The sequence below is a fragment of the Eubalaena glacialis genome, chromosome 2, assembly GCF_028564815.1.
Source record: "Eubalaena glacialis isolate mEubGla1 chromosome 2, mEubGla1.1.hap2.+ XY, whole genome shotgun sequence".
In the NCBI taxonomy this organism is placed as follows: Eukaryota; Metazoa; Chordata; class Mammalia; order Artiodactyla; family Balaenidae; genus Eubalaena; species Eubalaena glacialis.
Window position 1 is genome coordinate 152,870,763 of NC_083717.1, and position 23,207 is coordinate 152,893,969.

At 35.0% G+C, this 23,207-nt stretch overlaps 1 protein-coding gene across 2 annotated transcripts in view; it reads left to right on the plus strand.

Moving 5' to 3' along the window:
• KIAA0586 (KIAA0586 ortholog) overlaps positions 1–23,207 on the plus strand; it is a 112,801-nt gene that overhangs the window by 55,994 nt on the left and 33,600 nt on the right. For both annotated transcript variants that reach the window (XM_061182612.1, XM_061182613.1), the window contains exons 23-28: positions 3,684–3,843; positions 4,250–4,469; positions 5,056–5,309; positions 6,421–6,497; positions 11,183–11,317; positions 15,921–16,098. In XM_061182612.1, the coding sequence (XP_061038595.1) occupies positions 3,684–3,843; positions 4,250–4,469; positions 5,056–5,309; positions 6,421–6,497; positions 11,183–11,317; positions 15,921–16,098 (1,024 nt within the window). The remainder of the gene's footprint in view (positions 1–3,683; positions 3,844–4,249; positions 4,470–5,055; positions 5,310–6,420; positions 6,498–11,182; positions 11,318–15,920; positions 16,099–23,207) is intronic.

A 23,207-nucleotide genomic window follows, 5' to 3' on the forward strand; every position in this document is an offset into this window, starting at 1 on the left:
CTTGTGGCTTTGATTACAATAACAGTTCCCCCAGCATTTTATTTTAAAAACTTTAAAATCTATAGAAAGTTGAAAGTATGATACAATGAACATCTGTGTACGCTTTACCTACATTTACCAGTTGATAACATTTCGACACATTTTCTTTATCTGTCTTTATATGTTGTTTATTATATATGCTTTAAAAATCATTTGAAAGTTGCAGATATCATGACACTTCTAAAAGCATCAGCAATATCTCCTACGAACACGATTCTTTATTACATAACCAAAATACCGTTATTATGCTCTCCATATTTAACATTGATACGTTAATACTATATAATATAGAGTCTATATTTGAATTTCCCCAGTTGTTCCAAGAATATCCTTATAGCTAATTTTTTTAAAATTCAAGCTATAGCTAACAATCACATGTACTGCTTTTGGTTCTTATGTTAAGTGATATTTTTAATCTTTAAAAGAAAGTATATTTTAGGCATTTTTGTTATTGTTTGTTTAATCAGCCTTTCTATGTTAAATAGAGTTTCTAATTTATTATAGCAACATGAAATTATACAAAACCACTACCAGTGGAGGGGGGGAGGAGCAATATAGGGGTGGGGCAGTGGAAAGTGCAAACTATTGGCTGTAAGATAGGCTCAAGGATGTACTGTACAACACAGGGAGTAGAGCCAATATTTTGTAATAACTGTAAATGGAATGTAACCTTTAAAAATTGTATGAAAATTTTAAAAAACTAAAAAGAAAAAGAAAAAAATTATACAAAACCAGAATGTACTCTGTATTACCAACTGTTTAAAACTTCATGGTCAATTCTGATCCTGTCGATCATAAAAACATCATTTTATATAGGTGAAACATTTAAACTGACTCATTTGAGGTATAAACATAAAGTTACATATTTGAATTTTATGGAGATTGGTGTAATGTAATTGGTGTAGTGTGATTAGTGTGCCAGAGATTTGGTACATACTTTTGTTCTGTGCTTTATTTATTAGCTCATTGGTAATGCATGCCAGTATCAGAGTTATGGTTATCTCTATGCTAATTAACTTTGGTTTGTCTTCTGCCCATATATTTCAGATATTTTCATAAGGGTGATTTAATGAGAAAATGTAGAAAAATCAGTATAAATAGGAAATAAATGTAATTGTTAAGAGCATGGGCTCTGGAGTTGGGAAGTTCTGAATTTGAACCCTCAGCTCTGTTACTCTAGTCTTGTCTGTATACTAGAGATAAAATACTCAGAGTTTAAATGATGACGGCTTTACCAAAATCTGCTTTTCAAATATTAAGGAGGCCAAGTTCCCCTCCCCCATTGCCATATTGTTCCTTATCTTCAGAATTGTCATGGCTTTTTTTGGCCTTTTCATCTTCGATATATGTTTTAAAATTAATTTTCAAGTTCTATAAAATATTTTGTTGGGATTTTTTGGGGAATTAATTCAGTTTTGATTGGTTTAATTTGAGGAGAATTGACATCTTTATGATACTGTATCTTGTGAGCCATCATAGAAGATTTTGTGGAAGATTCAGTAAGATGATATATGAAAGAGCTTAAGCTAGGGCCTGGAACTTGGTAAATACTCGGTACCTAATTGTTTATCATTATTACCCATTACCAAGACTAGTAGGATACCTTTAAATCCTCTCATGATGATGAGCCAGTAGCATTATATTTGAAAACATCAGTCTTAGGCTATAGGTTTATGCAGTCAAGAAGAATAAAACATAGTATATTTCTTTCACTTAAAAAGCAAAGCTAAGAATATGCTAATAATTAAGCAATGCTATAGAATTTCTAATATGCTTCATGATTTTTAAATTGTATATCTCTTTGCAACTCATAATACAGAATAAAGACCAGTCACCCCACTATAAAAATGTTTTAGAAAGAGAAAAAAGGACAAATAGAAAAATGGGGAAAAGACATGTCCAGACAGTTCACACACAAAAAGGAAATACAAATGGCCCACATACATACAAAAAGATGGTCAGTCTCACTGATAGTGAGAAGAAAAAATCATTGAATCCATTTTTACTGATCAAATTGGTAACACTCTAAAAGTTTGATTAACACCATTGTTCAGCAAACCTTTGGGAAATGGGAATTCTCATACCTTCTGGTGTTATTGCATTGATAAAATAATATAACCGTGTAGAGGGAAATTTGGCAATATGTATTCAAATTAAGAATGCAATTAGCCCTTTAACCAATTCTGGGAATTTATTCTATAGAAAATCGATACACATATGAAATGACTTAAGTATCAAAAAACTAAAAATAGAATTACCATATGACCCAGCAATCCCACTCCTGGGTATATATCCAAAAAAACCAAAGACACTAATTTGAAAAGATACATGCACCCCAACGTTCATAGCAGCGTTACTTACAATTGCCAGGTTATAGGAGCAACCTAAGTGTCCATCAGCAGATGAATGGATAAAGAAGATGTGGTGTATACACACACACACACACACACACACACACACACACACACAATGGAACACTACTGAGCCATAAAAAAGAACGAAATTTTGCCATTTGTAGCAACATGGATGGACCTAGAGATTATCTAAGGCAGACAGAGAAAGACTAATATCATACAATATCATTTATATGTGGATTCTAAAAAAATGATACAAATGAACTTATTTACCAAACAGAAAGACTCACAAACATAGAAAATAAACTTATGGTTACCTAGGGGAGAGGTAGGGAAGGGATAAATTAGGAGTTTGGGATTAGCAAATTAGTAGTTTATATAAACTACTATATATAAAATAGATAAGCAACAAGGACCTACTGTATAGCACAGGGAACTATAGTCAATATCTTGTGATAACCTATAGTGGAAAAGAATCTGAAAAAGAATATATATATATGTATGCATATATATAACTGAATCACTTTGCTGTACACCTGAAACTAACACAACATTGTAAATCAACTATACTTCAATAAAAAAAATTTTAAGTAGGAATATAGCCAACATTTTGTAATAACTGTAAACCTAGTGTAACCTTTAAAAATTATATGAAAATTTTAAAATATAGAGTATTCGGGACATAAAAAAATGACTTAAGGTTATATTTGATAATTCTGAGGAAAGGAACTAAGTAGATAGGACATGGGTAGGAAAGGAGACTTAATTTTCACCATCATCCTTTTGAAGTTTGAATCGTTTGAATTACCTGTTTAACAAATTGATTTTAAAATGTTTGCTTTTTTCTTCCCCAGGACTTTCCATCTCTACATTGGCTTCCTTTTATCCCCCCTACTTTTTCTTATCCTTCCATTGCTTTTCATAAGCTTTGTTCTTTTGTACTGAAAAGTGATTTTTGATATCTTGTCAATTAGTTAAAATGCCCTGTTTCTGTCACATGGTCTACCCAGCTTGTGTTTGGGTTTGATCTTCAGCTGTCTGTTTAATCTTCCTCTCTATATTAGATAAGGGGGCCTAGTTCAGAGGCAGAGTTGTTTCAGTTGCTGGAGGCTTTCTGTAGGCCGGTCTTGAAACTAATAGCTAGAAGTTCAAGAGCTAGGATACAGAGGACTCCATTTTTCCCCCCCATCCATTTAAATTTTATGTAACTCTGAATGAGATCATTTTAGTTTTCAAATTGCCCTTATTTGGGGATTGTAAGCACCACTTATCTTGTTTTATTTATTTCAGGCAAGAGTGTGTACCCCAGTGGCTACCCCACAGCCAACTCCTCCTCTCTCACCTTCATCACCTCCTGAGGAGCGTGTGTGGGTAAAAACTCCGGATTCTTCTCCCTGTGTTTCAGATCATGATGTAGCTTTTCCCATGAAAGAAATATTTGCTGAAGAAGGTAGAAACCTTATTTCTATAACTCAGTTTTAATTTTAGCAACTATTAAATAAAATATCATGGTTTGTTTTATAAGAGTCTTTATAGATTAGTATACACATACCTGTTGCTTACTAGGTTCTAGTTAAGTCATTTTTTCTTACAAGGAAACTAAGGGGTTGGTTACCACTTTTTAAAGTATATAATCTAGTAGACATTCAGACTATTTTAAGTTCATGGTGATGTTGAAAGTGATGTCTTTTCAAGGTTATTTTTTGTACTTTACTAAATTAATTTGGAGCTTTTCCCATTAATGGCCATCATTATTATTATTAATTCTTGTTGCCATTATTTGTATGCCAAAATGTTAACTTGCCTTCCTGTGGAATTCTTATTGACTTTTTTTTGCTTTTACAAAAAACCTTTAGGAAATAATATGCCTCCCATCACACTTGTTAATACTCCAACCGTTACCCCTGCAACTACACCTCCTCCCGCAGCAGCTCTTACCCCAACTTTGTCAGAGACTTCTGTTGATAAATTGAAGATGTCAAGCCCAGAGCTTCCCAAGCCGTGGAGTAATGGAGACCTGCCACTGGAAGAAGAGAATCCCAGCTCTCTTCAAGAAAAACTTCACCCGAGAGCTATGTAAATGACAATATATTCATTTTTAGTAACTATACATTTCTTCTTATGTTGACTTAGGTGACCCATTGAAAACATCAGAAATGATAAATGAAGGTTGATAAACCACAAGCTAATTTATACTTTAGTAGGAAGAAGTTTCATAAATTTTATGTTTTTAAAATTTTTACCAGATTTATTTATACTTTCAGTTCTCTTCTTTTAAAATAAAATTTTTGGGGAAACAGATTAAAATAAAGATATCTATAATATTGTTAATAAAATAGAAGAAGATTTTTCCCCAGTGTGAATCTTCATTTACTATGATCAGTTAACTTTTATATTACCACATATCCCTATGTAGATTTATTTTAGAGATGGTAGAACTTTCAAGATGGTCTGTGATTAAAGCATGAAGATGATTTTGGAAAAATAAATCTTGTTGGCTAATTATAGTAGTTCAGATTATAGAAATATATAGATATATCTATATATTGATATAGAAATATGTCTAAAGGAGACATAGTACTTTTGAATCTATTTTTTATATAAAAATTAATATAGGCCTTCACCGATGTAATACATTCAAACTATGTCTCTTTCTTCTTAGTGTAATGTCTGTGGCCAAGGATGAAGAACCTGAGAGCATGGACTTCCCTGCTCAGCCTGCACCTCCAGAGCCAGTTCCCCTTATGCCGCTTCCTGCTGGCACCAAGGCCCCTTCCCCCATACAGATGCCAAGTTCAGATTCATCAACAATGGAGAGTACCTTGAGTGTTACTGCCACTGAAACTGAAACGTTAGATAGACCCATCTCTGAAGGAGAGGTTTTATTTAATTGTGGTCAAAAAGTGGCTCCTAAGAGTAAGTTAATTTTGTATCAGTTGATTTCACTGGTTAGCTTATGATAATTCCTAAGTAATACTTTTCTGTCTAAAGTGTTTTTACTTAATTTTCAAGATTTAACAGGGTATAGTAGAAAGAATATGGACTCTGCAAGTTAACTTTTCTACACCGTAACCTCAGAATGTAAAATCTCCCTCATAAATCCCACCCTCCAGAAATAATATCACTGTTGAAAGTTTGGGGTATACCCTTCCAGTCTTTTTTTTTCTATGCATATATAGACACCTAAATACATTTGTATGTATATATATTTTTACCTTTTAAGTAGGGTCATATTATACATATTGTTTTGAAATCTGAATTTTTTAACCTTAAATATGTTATAGACATTTTTCTATATTAATACATATAGCCCTACCTCTTTTTTTCAGTGGCTGGGTAGTCTGCTAAAACAGTGCCATAGTGGTGGGCATTTAGATTGTTTTCAGTGTTTTCATACTATACATAACTCTCCACTGACAGTCCTTGCACATATATTTATTTATCTTTGTGAACTTCCATAACTGATAACTTCCTTAGAATACATGCCTAGAAGTGGAATTGCTGAGTCAGAGTATGCACCTTTAAAATAGCAATACATAGGGAATTCCCTGGCGGTCCAGTGGTTAGGACTCCATGCTCTCACTGCCAGGGGCCTGGGTTCAGTCCCTGTTTGGGGAACTAAAATCCCACAAGCCACATGGCGTGGCCAAAAAAAATAAAATAAAATAGCAATACATTGCCAACATGCTCTCCAGAAAGGTGAATCGGTTTTTAATTTTAATCAGTTTTTAATTATATCAGTAGTATATAGGAGTGCCTCTTTTTAATTTCATGGTTACAGTTGATGTTTAATAGCTCTTTTTAATTTCTGACAAGCTGGTAAGTGAAACAAAAATCTCATCTTTGTTATAAAATGTGCTTTTCAAAGAGCTAGTGAGATTGAATAGCTTGTGAATTATGATTTATGAACTTTGCCAGTGTTTTTATTGTATAAGTTTTAAGTGTAATATTCTATGGCTTTATGGTGAGATTATTTACTAAATTTATGTTTCTTCTTTTTTCCAAATTTTTGCATTTTAATTTCTAGTTTTAGGAGATGAAGGACTGTATCTGACAAACCTAAATGATAGCTTATCCAGTACTCTGCATGATGCCCTCGAAATGGTAAGAAGTGATTGACTCCACATTGAATTCTGAGATGAAGAATATCTTGATGAACTTGTTGCCACTGATCAGGGTTTTTTCTCAAATATTTGAGTTATAGTCATAAAATTCAATAAAATATCCATGAAGGAATTTAAGGTTTCTTACATATGTCATTATCACATTTACACATTTCATTATCATAATTGTGAGAATGAATAGAAAATTGTTGTTAACCCCTGTGGCTCCAGTAGTTGAAAAATGCAGTTAATGTAATTAGGTGATGAAAATCTAACTCAAGGCACATTGTCACCTGGATATGTTGCCTTTACAGTGTTTCAGGCAGGACCTTAGCTGTTGAAACCAACTCTCTTATAACACGTTTGTAATTTTTCCCTAATCGTGATTATAATTCTTTATGCTAAAAAATAATTGAATTTAGTGGCTTTAAAAAAAAATACTGGGACTTCCCTGGTGGTCCAGTGGGTAAGACTCCGTGCTCTCAATACAGGGTGCCCGGGTTCGATCCCTGGGGAACTGTGGGGTCAGGGAACTAGATCCCACATGCATGCTGCAACTAAGAGTCCGCATGCCGCAACTAAGAAGTCCGCATTGCCGCAACTAAGATGTCCACATGCCGCAACTAAGACCTGGCACAGCCAAAATAAATAAGTAAAGATTTTAAAAAATAATAAAAAAAAAATACTGAAATAGGACCCAAGGATACTAACTCTCCTAGTTATTATCTAGCTTTATGGAAGGAAAATTTGTATTTAAAAATATATATCTTAACATATATAATATATCAACATGTATAATATATATTAAAATGCCATACAGAAATGATAATAGGGATTTTCTTTTGAAAATTATTAAGGAATAGAAATCTTTACTTTTTATGTTTTCAAACAACCTAAGCAAGGAAGGATAGTTGTGCTCAACTTTCATCTACATTCATCCATAGCCTTTGCTAAGCATTGCTATTATTGTTGCTCTTTAAAAAAAAACTTAGTTGATAATTTTTGACATATATATATATCTGTAAAGCCATTACCACAGTTAATGTAATGAACATATTCATCATCCATCACTCCCAAATCTTTCCTCAGGCCCTTTCGTAATCCCTCCTTCTCATCTCTCATCATTCCTCTCCTTCTCTATACCTCTCCCAGTAACCACTGATCTACTTTCTGTAACTATAGATTAGTTTGCATTTCTAGATGTATGTAAATGGAATCACGTGGCATGTATTCTTTCTTTTTTTGTCTGATTGCTTTAACTCAGCATAATTATTTTGAGATTTATCTGTGTTATACTTTGTATCATAGTTCATTCCTTGTTATTGCTGAGCAGTGCTCTATTGTATGGATGTGCCACAATTTGCCTATTCACCTGTTGATGGACGTTTGGGTTCATTTCCAGTTGGGGGCTATTACAAGTAAAGCTGCTATGAAGACTTGTGTACAAGTCTTTGTATTGACATATGCTTTCATTTCTCTCTGGCAAATATCTAGGGGTAGAATGGATGGATAATATGGTAGTTATATCTTAATCTTTAAGAAAAGCTGTTTAGGGCTTCCCTGGTGGCTCAGTGGTTAAGAATCCGCCTGCCAATGCAGGGGACACGGGTTTGAGCCCTGGTCCGGGAAGATCCCACATGCCGCGGAGCAACTAAGCCCATGTGCCACAACTACTGAAGCCCGCGTGCCTAGAGCCCGTGCTCCGCAACAAGAGAAGCCACCGCAACAAGAAGCCCACGCACCGCAACAAAGAGTAGCCCCCCCTCGCTGCAACTAGAGAAAGCCTGTGCTCAGCAATGAAGACCCAATGCAGCCCAAAATAAATAAATTAAAAAAAAAAGAAAAGCTGTTTAATTTGATCTGCCAAAATTTTGCATAGACTTTTTCCTTCTATGTTTTATATTACTATAAATATTTTTGAGCTTTGCTCAGGACATGGTTAAGTATTTAGAGACAGTTTTACCCTTTTGAGTCTTGCTTTTAAGATTTGTTAGGCAGTACCAGAACAGTACTCAATCTAGGGCTATTTATCCCCCGCTATGGAGAGAAGACACTTCTATGTCCTCCACCCAGTGCCTCATTAATGAGGTTTTCCAGCCTGGCTAGTGGGAACAACCATTATCCAGGCCCTGTGTGAGCATCAGGCACTGTTATATCCAATCCCTTCTCAGGTGCTCGTTCCTCCAGCCTCATGTAATTGTCTCCAAAGCATCTGCTGACTAGTACTCAGCTTAATACTCAAAGGGGATCTTCTGCAGATTTCCAGAGTTTTCTCGCTCTGCAGCTTTCACTTTTCTAGCAGTCCGTCTTATGAACTCTAGCTGTGTTGGCCTCCCTGGAGTTTCAGCTCCACCTCCTCAGCTTAGGCTCCTATGCCCAGCCTGGAAACTCACAGACGGTAAGCTGGAGCGGGCATAGGGTTCTTCTGACTTGTTTTTCATTTCTCAGGGATCACTGTCTTTTGTTACCTGATGTTCCATGTCTTGAAATGCAGTTTTTCACATACTTTGTCCATTTTTTAGTTGTTTCAAGGCGGTGGTTGTATCTGGTCCTTATTACTCCACCTTGACTGGAAGTTTTAGAAGTCTAGTTGCATTTTTATCTTTCCATTTGTATCATTATATAGGATCATGATGAGAAAAGAAAGAGATTGGTGTACTTTTGAAACATGATGCCCTTCTATCCCCTTACAATCATAATGCTAGAAATTTCTTTTTTTTCTTTCTTTTTGGCCGTGCCACGCAGCTTGCGGGATCTCAGTTCCATGACCAGGGATTGAACCTGGGCCACAGCAATGAAAGCCCAGAATCCTAACCACTAGGCCACCAGGGAACTCGCTAGAAATTTCTTTAAAGCAGCCTATTCAAGTGATGTAAACTAGGACTGTATATTAAATTCACCAGTGGAGCTTTTAAAAATATGCATCCTGCCCCCACCCTCTGATATGTTGATTCAGGAGGTCATGAGGGTTATATGGTATGCATGCATGTGTGTGGGCGGTTAGAAGCCTAAACCTGTATATTTTAAAAAAGCATCCCAAAAGATGATGCTCATCCTTTGTCAAAAATAGTAACTACTCATTTTACTTTGCGTTGAATGAGGTTAAATCACTTGTTTGTGTCACATAGCCATATAGTGATAGATCCACAACTCTTTTTATATGGATACATGATAATTTGCCTTTCATCTTAAGCTATCAACTTAAGCTAAAAACTGTAAATTTTGAGTTCTAATAGGAGCTATCTGAATCCTAAAGCTTGAGTTGCAAGCAGCTGGGTGTGTGTGTCCGGTGTTTGTCAAGTCCAACAAACAAAAAGCAAAAGATGCCATGTAGCATCTTTATGCTATTAAAGACACAATAGGGTAAAGATGCCAAATCTGGAGATTCATATATTCAAGTAATAAAATGTGTTAAAACAATTTGCTTTACTATATGTAGGAGTATGAAATAATTAATGAAGGAGAGTTTTGATAAGATTTTAATGGGGCAGTTCCTTTTCTAACAGTAATTATTTATTACATGTAATTGATTGAGTCTGTTCTGAAGAGAGTGGAAATCACTTTTATAAAATAATATGGGGGGGAAGCATAAAGGAGAAGTCTTTATTCTCAGAGAAGCATTACACTAACATTTGGCTTACTTAATATGTCATTAGGGCATTTTTATCCATTCTTAGAACTTCATCATGGTGCCAAAGCACATTTAAGTTTGTTTAAATAGCTGAACAGAACCAGGACTAAATTATAACATCTTTCTTTTTTTACATTTGAAACTAAACTTTAATTTTGATATTTTTACTAAGCCTAAATCAGATATGCTACAAATTCATGATAAAGTCACATGCAGAAGTACAATCTGGAAAAAGAGTAACTTTGCAGTTATGTACCAGTAGGTATTTATCTGTGTACACCTGGGGGATAAAGACTTGTACTGCAGAGTTAAGCTTTATTTCATTAAATATAAGATACTTAAGTAAAAAAAATACTATTAATGGAGTTTAAAATCATGTTAATCCTTGTATTTACAAGGGAATCCAGTTTTCTGACTCTGTGGCCCACACTGTCCTTCATTTTTGGCACTAGTCTATTTTGAGGCACCAAGAAGTCTAAGCTGGGTCTTCCAACTAGGGCTTTCAGTACCTGCTCCCTAGCAAGTACTGGAGGTCAGCGCAAAGGCAAATGGACAATCAAAGGTCTATAGGTGCCTCAGCGTATTTCTGCAATTTTTCATTTCTGCCTGCGGTCCAGGTTGCACCACTGCTACGGTGCTTTGCCCCCATTGCCACACTGGGAGCGCAGCTTTGTGTGCTGCATCAACATGAAGCAGGAAACCATGTGAGCCAAAAACTTAATGACACTGTATAAAACGTTTATGAATCATTGTAACTCAATCACATGGGACAAAGGGTCCAGCTTTCATATGCTTTTATAGTAAATCTCTAGTTTAAATGTAACCCAATTATTTTATACTGTTATTTACATTTGAGGCAAAAATAAAGGGTTTTTAGTATAGTCGAATGGAAGTGAGATCTAAATGATAATAAAGAGTCCATCTTCTTTCTGTAAAGTGCTAATATGACCATGTTCATGATGACTGTTAAGTTTTATTAATCATAAATTATGAAAAATGTAATTGATAGATTAATTTTTGGTTTTTTTATTGTATTGTCTTTATATTTTACTTAGGAAGATGATCCTCCCAGCGAAGGACAAGTGATTAGGATGCCCCATAAAGAAATTCATGCTGATGCAATTCTTTCTCTTCTTGCTAAACAAAACCAGGAATCGTTAGTTTCACAGCAAATGGTCTATCATTCAGAGGTATTTTTTAACCTTATTTTTTTTTTCTGTTAGATCTAAATACAGGAAAAAGGTAACAAAAATATTCCTACTTTTAGTTAAAGCACTCTAATACTTCAGCTTACTCAGGGATCAGCCTTGCAGTAACTTTAACCTAGAACCGTAGAGTTCTGAGTTTTACAGCTGAAAGGAATTTAGGCCATCTGTTCCAACTCTCTTATTCTACAGATGAAAAAAACTGAAACCCTTTTAAATGATTTGTGAGGATCGTTCATTCATTCTTTCTTTCTTTCTGCAACCATTTACTGAGTATCTACTGTATGCCAGACACAACCTCCAAAAAGGTACAAAGATGAATGAGGCAGGGTCCCTACCTTTAAGCAGTTTACAGTCCTGTAGGGAGAAAAGAGCTTAAACAATTACTCTACCATGCAGTAACTGATCAAATAGCTGGAGAAGTAGATTGAACAATATGATCGTAAAGAACCTTGTAGGCCATGGTAAGGCTTGGACACTGTGGAGCCCCTTAAGATATTTTTGGGCAAGGGAGTCACAGGCTGAGATATTTAGGAAGACATATGGAGCCATGGACAAGTGAGGGAAAGATAGAGGTTTGTCAGAACACCACTGGAGTAGTCCAGAATGAGAACATGAACAAAGGCAGTTAAGTAGAAATAGAAAGGAGAGAGATTTAAATTTAAGAGTACTGATTGGCAGTAATTGGTCACTGGTTAAGGGAAGTTGTGGTTGTGTAGTTGTTGGCTTAGAAAAGCAGAGAAGAGTGCCAAGTATTGTGGAGAAGGTAATGAATTTGATTTGAAACATTAAGTTTAAGGTGCTTAAGGAAATTCCAGGTGGAAGTGTACAGTGTAGTTGCTCAGGCTGGTTAATGATAGAGGTGGGACTAGGATTCTTGATTCTATTTAGTATTCTTTCTATTGTATTTGGTTGTCTTTGCTTGAACAGGTGTGAAACTGGCTTTAGATGAGCTGAAGATCTGAAGACTATACAGAATCCAAGGAGATGGCTGGCTTTATTTTCTATTAATTTTTATCTTAAAATTTTTAATTCTTAGGAAAGGTAGAAGAAAAAAGATATGGAACTTAGTAATGGAAAAAATGGAAATTTAACTTACTCCTTCTTATTGAAAAATGACTGAATTTTCTGCAACTTTACTTAGCTATTGACCAAAAATTGATTTCACTGGAAAGATACTAGTTGTGATGGCTGTTGCTAAACTCAAGAAAGTACTCTCATAGCTGTAGAAACCATGCTGCTTAGTATAGAAACCAGTAGGCTGAGAGAGAAAGAGGAGAGAGAAAATGAGACAAACAAATGGCACAAAAAATGGTAGAAAATAGTAGAAATGTCAGTGTAGTTTAAAAGTTCCACTAACTAATCCCTCTTTCCTTCATTTTGGAAATCAGTAATATTGGTTCATTTATTCATTCGATGCTCAGACTTTTCCATCTTTTTAATGCTGGGAAATTTCTCTCACTACTTTTTCAATTTTTTTCTTCCTCTCATTTTTTCCCCCTCTGGCTACAACTGTTATTTCCAGATATTAACACTTCTGCTTCTGTTTGTTTTATCTCTTAGACTTTCTATGTCTTCATTCTTTCCTACTCTCTTCTGGGAGAGTTCTTCAATCTGATCTGCCAACCACTAAGTTGTTCTTTAGCCTACTATTTATCTGATTTATTATATTTTTCATATCTGATAGTCTTACTTGGTTCTTTTTTTTTTAAATGATTTTTTGTTTCACATTGTTAATATCGTTCTTTATTCCTTGTGTGTATGTGTATGATTAATGTTTTTCACATTTTTTTTTTAAACACTAATTGATTCCTCGTGTATCTGTTTTTTTTTTTTTTTTTAACATCTTTATTGGGGTATAATTGCTTTACAATGGTGTGTTAGTTTCTGCTTTATAAGAGTATCTGTTTCTTTTGGTATATGAACTCATGATCCGGGCCCGGGGGCGTGGGGTGGCGGCGGTGGGAATAAGCTATTCTGTGAGAATTCGTATTGGGTAAGGACTAAAATCAGACCATAGTCTGTTCCTGTGAATATAAGAAGAGAGGAGGAGATGAGCCCCAGGGATGGGTGTCTGAGGCAGCACAGAACCACTACTGATCGTGGCCACTGCTGTTTGCTGGTACTCTACCGTTCAGTGTTTCTGCTGGTTATTGTGTCTTTAAAACCCTTAGGAAGAAGTTTCCTTGGGAAGTTTTGTATTCCTGTCCTGGGGTGAAGAAGGGAGAGTGAAGGAATGAATGGCCATGGGTTCCTGGTCAGATGTCACCTGTAACTTTTCACCCCAGCTGGGCCTTCATGCTCCCTGATGTTACTCTGGGGTACTAGTATCTGCAGCCTAGATTGTTGCCAAGATCTTTATGGTTAAGGGACAAGCAGTGATGATCTCAAGTTAATGAGGGAAAAAGGGAATGACAGCAGCACTTTGTTCCAATCTTTCTTCTCACTAAACCTCCTCTAGCGACCCTACTCCTCAGGATGCAGCCCCTTTCTTCCCACACACACCAGGTCAAGCTAGTCGTCAGTCTTTCTCAGTGGTTTTTCACAATTTTTACTTAGTTCTCAGAATCCTGGTTTCTTCCCACTTACGTAGTTACTACAACATTGTTTTGGGGACAGGGAGCTGGCAGCCTTTGTTAGTGTGCCATGTTGGCTAGACCAGAAGCCCAGAAGTTGGAAGTTTATCCTTTCCAGATCTTTTTCTAAGCACCTAAGCATTTGCATATGTGTGTGGTTGTGTGTGTTTGTGTGTGGTCATGTGTGGATAATTTTGAGGTATGTGTATGTGTTTTTCTGCCATCTGATTCTTAAAATTTAACTATAAATCCTAAAGATCCACCATATCCTTTTTATCTACCATGTAGTATACCCTAGTTTAATTATTCTACTATTGAAGGATTTTTAGATTGGTTCCAATTTTTTTTCTCTCCAAACTGTAATAAGAATAAAATCCTTTTTACATTATGAGGAATTGCCTTTCTGTAGAAGATAATGAGGGGTGGAATTACTCAAAAGGCACGAGCATTTATAATTTAAATAGACACTAATAAATTGCTTTTCAACTATATGAGATTCCTTTCCAACACCACATATGATATTTTTAATCTTAAATTTTTGCCAGTCTGATTAACAACGACATTTAGTGCGTTATCCTACATTTACAGAACTATTAAACATTTGTTTTGTTTGTAGTAAGAACTAGTAGTAATGATACATTTGTAAGTTAAAATATTGCTTTGGTAAGAAAATAGTAACCATTCTTTGTGCTTAAAACTCTTTGCCCAGAGGGAGCATCAGGTCAGTGAGAGTAGTCTGATGACAAAACTGCAATTTGTACATTTATGTGGATGGGCCAGGTGTACTACTAGAGATCATAGGTAGCCTAACTTAGAATTGACATGAGTCTGAGCTTTGAGTATAATATGAGAATGATAACTGCTTATGAGTATGAGAGCATTTTGTGAATAGGGAAGCTAAATCTTCAGTAGGGTCATAGAGTATTAAGGTGTTAAGTAGTTCAGCAGTTACAAGTACCTTCAAAAATTGGTTCACAACAGAGAAGGTACTGTATATTGCACAACATTTATATGGTAGTGGCAGAGTAATATAGGCACTGTGAAATTTTCTAATTAATTTCTAGGGAAAATGTATCTGCTGTCATTCTAAACTTTGCCCAAGAATCTCCAAGGGTTTTATATTAATTGCAAAACAATCTTTTTCTTTTTAAAGGATGTTGAGCAACTGATATTCTTAAAGAAAAGTCAGATTACAGGATAAGGGGAGCTACAAATCTGTAGAGGATAATTAGGGCACATTGTAGAAAATCTTGAATGATGAGCTAAACAGTTAGATTTTATTTTGTAATCAACAGAGTCATCAAAGATGTTTCAGCAGTGATTTCTTCATATATTCTAGTAAAAAACCCCCACTTGGTTGAAATTAAACTCCTTTTAATAAAAAACATGAGAACTTTCACATACTAGAATTTTTATTCAGTCCTTGATTAGTAAACTCATTAATTAGAATATCTCCAAGTCACAAGATGTGCTAGTGATTAGGGCATATTATTTTTAATACCAAAAGAAAATAGAAGTCATCATCTTTTTGGTTTTTATTTATTTCATACATTTGATAAAGAAACATATTCATACTTTTTATACATTTTCATCAGTTGTTTTATTATAAAGTTCACACTAACAACTTTAGCCAATTTTCATTCATAAAGAACAAGAGGTGAATTTTCTATTCTTCTAATTAAGCTGTATGAACAATGTATAATGTGTGCCAGCATTTAGTGTTTTAAATAATAACATTTTTCCAGTGTGTTTTATTGTTGTCTAATTTGGAGGTTGAAGAAAACAGATAATGGGTATTTAACTTCATAAGAAATAAGATATGGAGAACAAAGCCTGCACTTAGATATCTTATTAAACTAACTTTCCTATAGTGTGTATGTGGCATAATAAGGACTTCCTAAAATAGCTTTCAAGCAGTCATGTGGTCTGCATCATGATACATTTGACAAATATTTCTTGTTTTGACTTGATTTTAATGTAATGTGTGTAACAATGGTTTCTACTTTTTACAGGACTTGGAAAACAGCGTAGGTGAACTTAGTGAAGGACAAAGGCCCAGGCTGACAGCAGCAGCAGAGAACATCTTAATGGGACATTCCGCCTATATGCAGCAGCCTGTAACTAACGCAGAGTCTTCAGATCAAAGATGTGCTCCTAAGCCATTATCTCAGCAGTGTGACACAGTTACAGGTATACACCAAAATATTGCTTCTTGATGTATTGTCTGTTAGAATATTCACTTCGAATCCCATCATACTTTTTTGGTACTGTTTCCATGTTGAATGCTGTATTCTGTTTTGTATTATAATCTACAGTAGTGTTCCTAATCTGAATTAAGAAAAGCATAACTATTTTCAGGTAGGGGCTTACAAAATTTCCTTATTAAAAGGGGTATTCGTAATTGAAAAGTTTGATAATGACTTTTTCTATGGTATTTATAGCAGTATTTCCCCAAAGTGTTGGTACGTGAATCACTGGATGGGGCATGAGATAATTTTGGTAATATGCATGTGTCCACCTAAAAATTTTTAATAGTGGTGTATTTATTTTAATATATACTGGAAAAATATAACCAGCACATCACAACTGTGACATAACAGATCTTGCGTAGGACAATGTTAAATTAGGTAGTACTATAGAAGTTCACTCTTCTGACTCAGTGCTCAGTGTACTCAGGACTGTTTTGGAATTTTATTAACTAAACTTTCTGCTGTAACACTTTGGGAATAAGAGTAGAATAGAGAATACCAATTTCTAGCATATGTAGTTGATTTTCTTTATCTATAGTACTTATGTCCTATAGAGTCACCAGAAACATTGAATTAGCAAATACTGAGCCATTGCTTCTAGGGGAAATACAAGGTTAGGTTCCTGTGAGCCTCTGATTATAACATTTTTGACAGTTGATCAATACATAACTTTGTTTTATGTGTGTTTCTATTTAAGGACACTTATTTAATATATATTGTTGATTCATTAACATTGAATCTCACGGCCAACAGCACTTAACTCATTCCTGAATGACACTTATCTAACACATATATTTTTTCTGTAAGGCCCATCGCAGCCTTCTTGCACTTAGGTACACTAGAGAGCACTTCTGCACTATGTTTGGGGGCCATTTTAAACACCCACAAAATCACCAACAAAACGTTCAAAAATGTGAAAAACGTGTCACTAAATAGACAGCAAAAAAGAACACTTGTTCACGGTGTAAGAGCTGATAAGAAAGCAGAGCAGTACCGTGTTCAACTTCATCTGCTGAAGTGTGTGTAGGGTGATTCAGGTTTCTGCTGCTCTACACCTGTCCACAAATGACTGCAAACGTGCTGTGAGTATTGATTTCAGGGTTACAAATAAATTTTATCAGATAGGTGAATTTGCAAAAATGGAATCTTCAGATTAACGAGGATCAACTATATTTTCATTTATTGATTTTCTCATGCCCATTGCTGCATTCTCTTAAATGGAAAGAACTTCTGGAGGTATGCAGATTTGCCAGAAGTTAGAAGAGGAGATGCCGGAAGTTAGAAAAACATTGGCACAGAGTATGAGCGAACACCTTATCATTCAGAACTGAGAGACATTCAAGACTGAATTTTCTATGGGAATAAATGTAAATTAATATTTGAATTATTTATTTTATTCACATAGTAAGAGTATTAGTTTTTTTACATTTTTAAAAATTAGGATTCAAAGTGGCATTAAAATATGACTTCTATATTTGTATCCAGCTAACCGTGCAGAGTGCAATTAAATAGAATTGACACTAGATGGCTCTCGCAGATCACTTGAGAGCTGCTTGGTACTTGGCGAACAAAGAGGTACTTGTTAAATTGTTACAGAAAATAAAAATAAATAAATAATAAATGTTACAGAATAAAATCCATGAGGATATATCCTGTTTAGCCCCTCCTTATACCCTGGTATCACCTAGCAGATTACCTATAGTACAGTTCATTTTTAATTGTAGGCACGCTATAGATATTTATTTAATTTAATTGGAAAAAATAATAAGTAATGTGGCGTAAGATTGAGCATATAGATGTGTCAGTATGACAGAGTGGCTAAGAGTCTGAGCTTTTGGAGTTTCAGAAATCAATTTGAATTCCAGCTCTGTATTTTTGGGCAAGTAACAATCTTTCTGAGCCCAAGTTTCCTCATCTATCAAGTGGGGATAATATTAATGTATTAGTTACCTATTGCTATGTAACAAATTACCCCCACATTTAGCAGATGAAGACAGCAAACGTTTATTATCTCACACAGTTCTAAAAGTCATGAATCTGGGAGTGGCTTAGCTGCGTGGTCCTCAGGATCTCTCATGAGGGTGTAGTCAAGCTGTTGGCTAGAGCTGCAGTCATATGAGGGCTTCAGGTAGGGTTGGAGGATCTGTTCTCCAAGCTCACTCACATGGCTGCTGGCAAGATGCCTCGGTTCCTCATTACTGGAACCTTTCTATAGAGCTGTCATGACATGGCAACTGGCTTTTCCCAGAGTGGATGATCTGAGAGAAAGTGAGCAACCAAGATGGAAACCACAATGTCTTTTATAACCTAGTCTCAGAAGTGACATGCCATTACTTCTGCCACATTCTGTTGATAACACAGACCAATCCTGGAATAATATCGTAGGGGACTACAGAAAGGTGTGAATACCAGGACCCAGATGTTAGGGGACCATCGTGGAGGCTGCTTACCACAAACAATATCTACCTCCTAAGGTTATTAGGGGTGGGTAGTAGGTGACAATGCACATAAAATAGTTAGCACTGTGCTTGGCACGTGATAACTGTTACTATCTTTAATAATGCTTGGAGAATGTAAAAATATTAATACCTTCTCCAGTGTATTTAATGGAACCAGAAACTATCCACAGTTGCTTAAAAGGAAGGTGCCTATAGAGAGCTAGTTTGTTCCTCTTGCTTTAAGTATTTTGTTACATTATGTTTACTGTAGAAGAATGAGTCCCAGTGTATCACTATTTCTGCTCCTGGCTAATCTCATGCCTTTCATGTTGATTTTTAGTAACTTTGTTTACAGAGGCTCAGCTATTCTTACCTTGCCTGTCCCCACCCCTGCTCATTTTCAGAAAGCATCCTATTTGCAACCTATAGTCCCCTACCACTGTTTCTAATTCTGAGGCTTTCAGGTTGGGTTGAGCAACAAAAAGATGCTAAATAAGGTTTGAAGAATTGTCTTGAGAACCCTAAAGTGTAAACTGGTATTTTGAACAAACTGTGAGGACTCTGGGACTTACTACCAATTATAGCTCTTCATTTACTCAGAAAACTTGTATTGAGTACCTACTGTGTACTCAATACCAATATATTAGTACAATATTAGGGTCTTGAGATGCAGAGGTAATAGACATCTGCTCTCAGGGAAGTTTACAAACTTGTGTAGGAGAATATGAGACAGCAACTTTAATATTGTGTGATTAATGCAACAACACAGACTGCTTTGGGAGTGCAGAGGAGGAACAGCCCACACATGAGAGCTCAGAGAAGGTTTCCCACAAGAGCCAATGTGAAACTGAATCTTAGAGGAATTAGCCAGATGATGAAGTGTGATAAGCACGTTCCAGTTTATTCATTTACTTATTCAGAAAATATTTTTTGAGTGCTTGCTCTGCTCTAAGCACATTCTAGGTGGTAGGAATATAAAACCTGGTAAGGCCTTATCCATAATGAATTTTTTCTCTAGTAGAGGTAGTAGAGAGAAGGCAAAAGCATGCAATAAATTACTGTAGTTATTGTGAAGCAGTCTGTATAGGATGGGGGTACAGGTCAGTTGTAACTGGGGAGGGCAATCAGGAAAGACTTCATGTGTGAGGAGCTAACTTGAAATGAGTTCTCAATGACGAATAGATGTTTGCTGTGTAGTAAGTGTAAGAGAAACCTCCGAGGCAGAATATGCAATGAGACAAGGGGATAAAGTTAAAGAAAAAAAAACAGTGAAACTTAAGCGGGGAAATGTAAGTACTTTATCAGTGAATTAGAGTTTAGGATGCAATGGGATTGGAACAGTAGCAGAAACCAGGTGGATATAGATAATAATATCAAGTGGTTTTTGGATTTACTCTAAGACAGTAGAGATTCGTTTGTGTGCAAAACGGCAAGTAATTCCAATCTTACTTTATATTTGTGCCCATGGAAAATTCAGTCTTGAATTTCTGTCAATTCTGAATGTTTTGTGATATTCACAGATCCATTAAAGATTGTATGTAAATGAGTGACATGATCATATTTACCTTTTATTTAGCAAGATCATGTGAGGTGCAGTGTGATGGATAGATTGGAGAGGATTAAGGCTGGAGGCAAGGAGCCTCTGGCTTAGACAGTTATTAAAGTAAACCTGGTGAGACATTATTCAACAGCGAAGAAATATGAAAAGGGAGACTTGAGAGACATTTGAGAAGGAGAGTGGACAAGACTTAGTTGAATATGAGAGGTGCAAAAGAAGGGAGGGTCTAAGATGACTCCAGGTTTCTGGCTAGAATGATTGGATAGATGGTATTTCCATTCACTGAGGGAGGGAGGGATTCTGGAGGAAAGACAGAATTAGGAGGAAATAAGAATGAGTGGGGTTTCATCTATGCGGAATTTGAGGTACCTTTGGGTTTCATACAAATGGAATAATTTATTAGACAGGCAAGAACCAAAGCTGCTGCTGGCACTGGCAATTCAGGCAGACTTAGTCTTCTCTGAAAGTCTACCATGGTTGCTTTTTCAAAGCAGTAAGATTCTAGAAAAGTAAAATTAGGGATTTTAAATTATGATTAATTAAATTTGTCTTGAATGGAATAATACTTTAAGTGTCCCTCTTACAAAGGGCTAACTAACGTACATTACACTCAATGAGCATACTTTTTAGAAGTGACACAGCAAGTTCAACATTGTTGTGATTGCTGTCATGGAATCCTTTCCTGATCCCTTATCACTGGGTTAGGTACCGTCAAATATGCTCTCTGTGTAGTCCTCTAATGTCGCCTGCCTAATGTTGCTCTTATCACACTGATTTGTAATCTCACTTGAAAATGGAGACTTTATCTTGTCCACTGTCATAGCCCTGTCATCTAGCAGAGTATGTAGCAGAGTCAGTAAATATAGGTTAAGTGATAGGGTGCTATATGGGCTGAAAGCTATTATGCACTTTTAATGCTTTTGGGAGATGTTTGATTATATACTTTCTTGGTTTCTATATTTAATTTTTTTCTTCTTTTATCACAATCTACCTTGGGTCTTTTTTAATTAATTTTTTTCTTTACACCCATACATCAGCCACATATCATTTTGCATAAAAATAAAATATGATTATATCATATATTACTTTAAGTTATAGACTCTTTTTTTGAGTGCTCTTCATCTACCCCTCCTCCTCACATTTTCTCCTGTCCCACTTTATGCCTTAACTCATGTTAAGATTCTGGTATGTAACCTTCCTGGGTTTTTTTCCTTATGCATATATAATAATTATATACACACACACGTACAGTATACATGATAGGTACATATGATGTGTGTGTATTTGTTGTTATTTTACAAGTTGAGATTGTGTCGTGCACACTCGCCTGCATTTTGTTTTCACCCAGTAAACCCTGCAGAAATTACTCCACGTCAAGTAGCAGTGCTTAAATTCATCTTTTTATTGACTTTTTATACACTTTTAGTGTGGATTTCCAATAATGTATTCAGTCATTGCTCTGTTGATGAATATTTACTTTATTATCGTTTCGCCCCTACTATAAACAGTGCTAAAGTAAATATTCACACATGTGTATCCTAACATATTGCTGCATTTTATATTTAGGGAATAGTTTCCCAGAAGTAGTTACTGGGCCCAAGGGAAAATATATTTAAAAATTTAAAATAGATATACCAAGTTGCTGTCTTAAAAATTTAAACTAATTTATTTTTATCAGTAATATATTACAACCTTCCCCCTATATCCCTTCCAGAAATTGTGTTTACTACTATTTTTATTTTTGTCAGTTAAAGTATAAAGATATGGCTGACTACTGCTGAGTTTATGTTTGTTGGCTATTTGTATTTGCTCTTCTGTGAATTACCTACTTAAGTTTTTCCCCTGTCTGTTAGGTTCTAAGTTTTTCTTGTAACTTTGTAAGACCTATTTCTGTATTTTAGATATTTTCTATCATCTGTATTGCAAATGTCTTTTCCCAAATTTGTACTTTGTTCATTGACATTATTTATATTCTTTTCCATATAATTTAAAAAATTTTATAGAGTTATTTACATCTTTTATACTTCCTGTGTTTTCATCACGTGGTTAGGTTTCCCCCAATACAAGCTTATACCTGTAGTCTCAGATTCTTTTGGCAAGTTCATTATTTAGTATATATTTATATTTAAGTCTATCTGGAATTTATTTTTGCAAGTGGTGTAAGGTAGAAGTTCAATTTGATTTTCTTCCAGATAAGTAGTCAGTTGTGCCAATTATTATGTATCTTTTTCCTACTGAATTGAAATATCAACCAATTTGTATATTAAATTCTCATAGACATAGGAATTTTTTTTCCTCAATTCTTTATTCTAAGTATTCTAGATTCCTTAGGATCTAAAACACATTAGATTACTGTGTCTTTATGGTACATTCTGTTATCTGATAGGGCAAGTTTACTTTTTAAAATAAATTTTCCTGCTTTTCTTGACAATTCTCAGGCATTTATTCTTCCATGTAAACTCTAAAATTCTGTTTTTCAATTAAAAATCACCCTGATTGGAATTGTGCTAATTTATGTATTAATATTGGAAGAATTGACATTTTTATATGTATGTATAAAAATACATTTTATGTATTTTATTATTTGTCCAGATCTTGTTTTGTGCTCTTCAATAAGATTTCATAATTTTCTTCATTTTCTTTTTCTATACCTTTCTTAATTATTTTACAGTTCTGGTCACTATAGTAAAAGATTATTTTTCTATTTCTAAGTGCATATTGCATAATATAGAGAGAAACCAATGTTTTTTTGTATATTTTTTTAGTATCCAGTCATAGTACCAAATTGTCTTATTAATTCTAATAAAATTCTTTTTCCTCACTAGGGACTCTAGGGCTTTCTAGGTATATAATCATATAATCAGTACAAAAAGTTTTTATGTATGTATGAATTCTTTTATCTTAATTCATTTGCCAGTCTTAAGAAAATGTAGGAAAAGTGACATAGGAATAGAAAAAGCCGTATCAGAATATAAAAAGGCCAATATGAGGCTTGGAACAATGCTTGCTCTGAATGATGGATGTTATTACAATTATTTAAATTAATCTTATAAA